The 7,287-nt window shown below is 47.3% G+C and overlaps 1 protein-coding gene across 2 annotated transcripts in view; it reads left to right on the top strand.

Moving 5' to 3' along the window:
- Positions 1-4,971, top strand: part of Abcd1 (ATP binding cassette subfamily D member 1) — a 22,192-nt gene extending 17,221 nt beyond the window's left edge. The window contains exons 6-10 of one of the 2 annotated variants that reach the window (XM_021152806.2): positions 514-659; positions 967-1,112; positions 3,228-3,312; positions 3,535-3,660; positions 3,745-4,971. In XM_021152806.2, coding sequence (XP_021008465.1) covers positions 514-659; positions 967-1,112; positions 3,228-3,312; positions 3,535-3,660; positions 3,745-3,964 — 723 coding nt within the window. In that variant the 3' untranslated portion in view covers positions 3,965-4,971. The remainder of the gene's footprint in view (positions 1-513; positions 660-966; positions 1,113-3,227; positions 3,313-3,534; positions 3,661-3,744) is intronic. The other variant, XM_021152807.2, reaches the window with a different exon arrangement.
- The last annotated feature ends 2,316 nt before the right edge of the window (positions 4,972-7,287 follow it).

A 7,287-nucleotide genomic window follows, 5' to 3' on the forward strand; every position in this document is an offset into this window, starting at 1 on the left:
TAGACCAGGCTGGCCTCGAACTCAGAAATCCGCCTGCCTCTGCCTCCCGAGTGCTGGGATTAAAGGCATGTGCCACCACGCCTAGCTTACTTGCTCTTTTTGCTTCCTTCCTCCCTCTCTCCCTTCCTCTCTCCCTCCCTCCCTCCCTCCCTTCCTTCCTTCTTTCCTTCCTTCTTCTCTCCTTCTCTCCCTTCCTTTCCTTCCCCTCTCTTTCTTTTTTGAGGCAGGACCTCATGTTGCCCAGGTTGGCCTTGAACTTGCTGTGTAGCCAAGGGTTGAATTTGAGTTACATTTGAACTTATGATCTTCCTGTTTCTACCTCTCAGTGCTGGATTACAAGTATGCATGGTTTATGTGGTGCTGAGGATTGAACTCAGGAAGCACCCTACTAATTGAGCTAGATCCCCATCCCAGGTATAGAAGGCTTTATGAGACTGGGAAGGAGGCCACAGTGATCTAGGGTATAGGGAAAGAGACTTAAGCTCTGGATGCCCTGTCCTGATGCTTCCACAGGTGGAGGAAGGCATGCACCTGCTCATCACAGGCCCCAATGGCTGTGGCAAGAGTTCTCTGTTCCGAATCCTAGGTGGACTCTGGCCCACATACAGTGGTGTACTCTATAAGCCCCCACCCCAGCGCATGTTCTATATCCCTCAGAGGTAAGTAAACCTATTCCTGGTGTCTTCTCCACCTCTTCACATCTGTGTAATACTAGAGTGCACCTCTCAGGAGAGGATATCAAGATGCTAACCAGATCCCAATATCCAGTAGCACAAACTAGTCCTGTCCATTTCAGATGGGGGCAGGGGGAGGGTCTTACATCTCAAACTCATGTGAGTATATGGACATGTAAGTTGGGTATGGTATGTCAGCAGTTGGAAAGCAGTCTGGGAGCCTACTAAGGCACAGAGCACTGCTGGGAAACAGGGCTACCTTGCCCCTAGTGGACATGCAGCTTTCTCACAGGCCCTACATGTCCGTGGGCTCCTTGCGTGACCAAGTGATCTATCCCGACTCTGAGGAAGACATGCGGAGGAAGGGCTGCTCGGAGCAGCAGCTGGAAGCAATCCTGGGCATCGTGCATCTCCGCCACATCCTGCAACGGGAGGGAGGTAGGGGCAGGGCACACCCATGCCCTTTGTCCCAAGACTGATGGGGAACCTGTTGCCAACCTACCTCTAGCCTCTATTCTAAGTCCCATAGGACAAGAGTTACCACAGCATCCAGGAGTTCAAAGTGCCTGCCAGGAAAGAAGGGTAAACAGGTTGCTAGGGTGCCAGGAAAGGGAACTTATAGTAGAGCACTTACTTCATTGGGTGCCTAGGAGACCTTCTGTCAAATAAAAGAACAACAACCTAAGACAGTCACCCTATTGGGTATCCAGATGATACCAGGACAGGTTGCAACTGGGGCTTGAGAGATGTTGGCTGCCCTTGTGAAACAGTGGAAGCTCTGAGGCTTTAGGTAACCATGCACATGTTTCTATTTGCACAGATGCTTGGAATGTGAGTGGAGACTAGAGTCATGGGTGACACTGAGGCTCAGAGCCCTTAAGAGGCAAGGACAGGGAGCAAAAGAAAGTGCTTTTGAGAAAAGAAAGTTTATTGAGGGACATCTGCTCCAGTACTCTGTGGTTGCCCTGAATGGTTCATATTTGTGGCTAACAATTGCAACCTTTTAGGATTGAGTTCAACTCTAAGTAACAGTATCATGCTAGTCCCCTTAGTGGTTCAAAACATTTACAGGTTTATCCTACTGTGCTATAAATCCCAAAAGAAACAGAGCAGAGTTGGAAGGCAGAAATGTTCACTATAGGCCCAGGGATACAGGCTCTTGTACCAAGTTATGGTGCTGTGCATGGCTTCCATCCTTTTTTTAAAAAAAGATTTATTTGTTTATTACATGTAAGTACACTGTAGCTGCCCTCAGACATCCCAGAAGAGGGCATCAGACCTCATTACGGATGGTTGTGAGCCATCATGTGGTTGCTGGGATTTGAACTCATGACCTTCGGAAGAGCAGTTGGCGCTCTTAACCACTGAGCCATCTCTCCAGCCCCATGGCTTCTATTCTTTTGGTTTGGTTTTTTTGTTTGTTTGTTTTTGTTTTTCTAGACAGGGTCTCTCTGTATAGCCCTGGCTGTCCTGGAACTCATTTTGTAGACCAGGCTGGCCTCGAACTCAGAAATCCCCCTGCCTCTGCCTCCCGAGTGCTGGGATAAAAGGCGTGCGCCACCACGCCCAGCCATGGCTTCCATTCTTAAAGTTACCTTATAGCCCAATATGACTGCTGTAGCCATCTCATCCAGTCCCTAGACTGTAGGATGGAGGAAGTGATGAAGGAAAGAGACAAATGATACTTACCTTCTGTTTTCCCAGAAAGTTCCATGGGTTCTACATGTATGACAATGACTAGAATTAGCACTAAGGTTACCCTGCACCATAGGGCAAGCTAAAATGTTTCACGTGCCCTAAGGACAAATGTAATCATGTAGAAACACAGGGTGGTTGATAGAAAAGGACTTCTGCCACAGAATCCTGACAAATCACCTTCCTTACATGCTTACTCAATCCTCTAAGCCAGTGTAGCGGCACCAGGCTATGAGATGTGGCACACTTCTTCTGGTAAAGAGCCTTTGCCCTCATCACCTGCTGCCTGCTGAGGACAGTGTTGACAGGCTCTTCCCTGTCAACTCATTAGGTGTCCTAGAACTGCTACAGACTCACTAGCTTCAACAGAGAACTTTGTTTCTTGGCATTCTGGAATCAGGTTTGGGTGTGGCAATGCTAGCTCCTTCACAGACTATGAGGAAGGATATACCAAGGGACTCTGCTCAGCTAGTAGTGAGGCAAGTTCTCATTGTGTGTCTTCAAAACATCTTCCCTCTATACATGTCTCTGTATTTAAATTTCCATTTTCTATAAAGGTACCAGTTATACTAGATTAGGGTTCACCCTCTTGAATTCAACCTGAGCACATTTGGAAAGATTGTATCTCCAAATCTTACTGGGGAGGGGGGTAGAACTGTAGCATGTGTTTTGTCGGGGAGAAAATTTTTGTTCCAAGTCTTTCAGTTATTAGTGTTATAGGCAGATGAGGACACAGAACAGAAGTCTGCAGCCAGACAAGTTCTGCCAGGGTCGAATGTGTCTCATTTAACCCTCACCCTACCCTGACTCCCATTGGGTTTCTGTTGAATTGAGCTGAGTCCTTCACCTCCTGCCCAGGTTGGGAGGCAGTGTGTGACTGGAAGGACGTCCTGTCTGGAGGTGAGAAGCAGAGGATTGGTATGGCGCGCATGTTCTACCACAGGTGAGCACTGCAGTGACTTTCAAGGACATTCAGTAAATTGGACCCAACAAGAGAGAAAAAAGTGGGTTCTCCCAGTAGGGAGCTATCTGAAGGAGTTTCACCTCTCCCCCAGCACTCCCCCAGTGCAACAGGGCTGTGGGTCACAAGTGATTAGCCAGGAGCTGAAAGTTGGACAGTGATAGGTAATTCACAGCTTTCCCCTTCACCCACCCCCACCCTAAGGCCCAAGTACGCCCTCCTGGATGAGTGCACTAGTGCCGTGAGCATTGATGTGGAAGGCAAGATCTTCCAAGCAGCCAAAGATGCTGGTATCGCACTGCTCTCCATCACCCATCGACCCTCCCTATGGTAGGTGCTCTTGGAATTGTGGGTGAGGCTGCCACCTGAAGTGAGAAAGCAGCTATGACAGCTTTCTATCCCTCTCCTGTTCAGGAAGTACCACACACACTTGCTGCAGTTTGATGGGGAAGGAGGCTGGAAGTTTGAGAAGCTGGATTCTGCTGCCCGTCTGAGCCTGACTGAAGAGAAGCAGCGCCTGGAGCAGCAACTGGCAGGCATCCCCAAGATGCAGGGGCGCCTTCAGGAGCTCCGCCAGATCCTTGGCGAAGCTGCAGCTCCAGTTCAACCCCTAGTCCCAGGCATCCCCACTTGACTGGGGACCTTATCCCCAGCTCCCACCCTTCTCCAGGCTCTCGGATCACATGAAGGAAGCTCCTCCCCTCCCCTCTTTGCCCTGCATGCCTTACCCCTCCCAAGCCTCCTAGCCAATTACCTGCATTCCCTGAAGACCCCACTCTGGGACAGGTAGATATGAATGGGGACACACTGCATTCCACCTTCACTCGTGGTTCTGCTCCAGGAACTGTGCCCTATTCAGGGCAATGTGTCTATTACTTTTCCCTGGGGAGGGATGGAGGGTTTGGAAGGCCCCAGTCCTGACTCTATACCAGTATGGCTGAGCCATAGGAAGTAAGCAGGAGCTGCCTCCCTTACTGCCAGCAGCCAGAATGTGTGGCAACCCTGGTAGTTGTGGGTTACATCCCTGCTGAAACCCAAATCCTTGTCATTGTTTTGATACATCCCTTTGTTGCCATCCCCTTGGGTGACCAGCCAATGCCCCTGTCTCACAGGATACCCCTGCCATGAAAACAGCCTAATGGGGCTCAGGATTAGACAGGGCCCAAAGTGTGCCCTTCCCCATGGTTACCCAAGAATGGCAGAGTTCCTCCTGAGCCATAAAGAGAATGTAGCCCTGGCCCTCCCACTCCTCCACCTCTACAACCTAATTTATTGGACTCCCAGTTTATAGTTGTCTAAATTGCCAACATGAGTACCCTGCCAGCACAGGAGATGACTGGGTGGTCCCTTCAATCTACCCAGTCTCTGGTGCCAAACCTGGCCCTTCACCAGCCTATACTGCCAGTTGCCACTGGGGGTGCCCTCTGCCAGCTAGGCAGAAGTGAGGGCACCATGTTCCCAGCTCAGTGCCAAAGAGGGGTCACAGGAGGTGCTGTGTCTGCTAAACCAGCCCTCACCAAGAGGGAAACGTCCCCACACACACACACACCCTACTGCCATTGTGTGCCTTTCCTGGGCCTTCAGCCCTCTAGCTGGGGTACCCCCCTCAGTCCTCTCAGTAAAAACCTCTGGAAAGTACAATCCTGCCTCCTGAACTTGGTGTCTGGTATAAGTTTTGGGGAGTAAGCCAGGCATAATTGTGCCTTTAATCTCAGCACTCTGGAAGCAGAGGCAGGTGGATCTCTGTGAGTTCAAGGCTAGCCCAATCTATTTAGTGAGTTTTTAAAAAGCCAGGGCTGCAAAGTGAGACCCTATCTCTCTCAAAAAGACAGGCAACAACAACAAAAGTTCTGAGGAGAGGTCACAATGTTGTTGGGAGAAAAAGAGACCTGCCCCCAAACATGGGCCCAAGTAAGAACCTAGTCAGTTGCTAACCCCATGGTACTCGAAAAAGTTAGTGTTCTCTGGTTATGCCTTTTGTACCCTAGGGAGATAGAGTTGACAATCATTGCTGTAAAATCGTACTTGAGGCCAAAGATACCCTGCCAAGTGTCTGAAGGGGAGTGCAGAAAGCAATGCTATAGAAACCCTGTGAGATGCCAAGGAGGTAAATTGAGCACTGAAAGAGCCACAGGAAAGAAGTGATTCCTGGATTGAGTTGCACTGGCGCTTCTGAACCTTCTAGGAAGAAGGAAAAATGTGTCCAAAGGCCCAGGGGTATGTCCAGAGAAAGATATCCAGTACAGGGGGAAGGAAAGGCCTAGACTGAGGCAAAAGGTCACGTTAAGTCTGAGGATCCCCTGAGTGAACCACGCAAAGCTGGGATGCAAAAAGCATCAAAGACTCCAAGGAGAGGTGGTGACCCCCAGCACAAGGTTTTATAAGGTTTCCAGGGGCAGCATAGAGCATCAGCAACTAGGCACAATATGATTGGTGGAACAGTGCACCCTTTGAACTGATTGGTCTTTAGAAAATGAAGTGACAAGGACTTCCATTGTTTGAAGGTGGGCAAAATTCCTGTGGAATGTGTCCCCACCCACAGGTCAGTTCCTGTACTGTTGTCTGAGAAATGTTAATTAGCCTCTCCCTTCCGGAGGGGCAAGTTTTTCATGACCTTCCCAAGTTCCTAAACTGACCTTTTCATTCACTGAGTAGGTAAGATGAGAATAGCCTTGGGTTCTGCATAAAGCAGGCCATGGAGTTGTGTATGGACACTTGGTGGAGACAGGCCAAACAACTGCTGCTAGGAATAGAGAGGGGATGTTCTTTTTTTTTTTTTTTTTTTTTTTTTTTTTTTGGTTTTTCGAGTTGTCTTGGTCAGGGTGACAATAGAAACCTTAACTAAGATACTTGATGTTTATGTGCTTCATTTTCATTATCCAGTCATCCTTTGAAGCCATTAAGGTTGTTTCCATTTCCTAGCTATTGTGAATAGAGTAGTAACAGACATGACTTGAGAAGACATGAATGACAAGAAGGTATGGATGGGGAGGTCATGGGAAACGCACTGAGCTAGTGCTTGAAGAAGGAAGTGGAATGGCTGGCTATGTAGAGTATGTGATTATTTTGTGTTGTGTAACCAATGAGGGGGTTTATTCCTACAAAAGACTAATTCTCTTTCAGTGGTCATTAACTGTCTATTCTTGTTTTAAACTTTTTTAATCTTTAAAAACTTTTCTTCTTGAGAATCATTATTTTATTAACCTTTACAACAGTATTGGTTTTCAAAAATTCATACAAGATATTTTGATCATGTTTTTCCCTTTCCTCAATTCATCCCAGTTCCTCCCCTATATCTGACCCATTCAAATTTATGTTTTCCCTTTTTCTGTCTTTGAAAGATAACATAAAAAGATGTAAACAAGGGCTGGAGGGATGGCTCAGTGGTTAAGAGCACTGACTGCCCTTCCAAAGGTCCTGAGTTCAAATCCCAGCAACGAGATGGTGGCTCACAACCATCTGTAAAGTGATCTGACGCCCTCTTCTGGGGTGTCTGAAGACAGCTACAAGGTACTTACATATAATAAACAAATAAATCTAAAAAAATCTAAACAAACAAAAATAAATAAGACAAAGATGTCAAACACAAAGTCCCCCTCAGAACACACATACTAAAAAACCTGGAATTTATTTTGTGTTGGCTAACTACACGCGGACATGTTGCCTCAATATACCCAGTAACACTCCATTAAAGAAAACAGATTTTTACTTTGATGGTGGGTATAAATTACAGATAGCCTCTAGGATAGGGATGGGAACCCATGTCCACTTACCCCCAACCATGGTGGAACAACATGTAGCTTGAAAATATATGTACATTTTGTGTGTTCTGCCACAGTCTTTGTGAACTCACTTGTGTGTCAGTCCCTTTGTGCCTAAAAGGCATTGCTTCCATGTTTTTCTTTTTGTGATAGAACTTTTGTATGTTAAATTTTTGTCATGAATGAATATATTCTC

The sequence above is a fragment of the Mus caroli genome, chromosome X (genome assembly GCF_900094665.2).
Source record: "Mus caroli chromosome X, CAROLI_EIJ_v1.1, whole genome shotgun sequence".
Taxonomy (NCBI): Eukaryota; Metazoa; Chordata; class Mammalia; order Rodentia; family Muridae; genus Mus; species Mus caroli.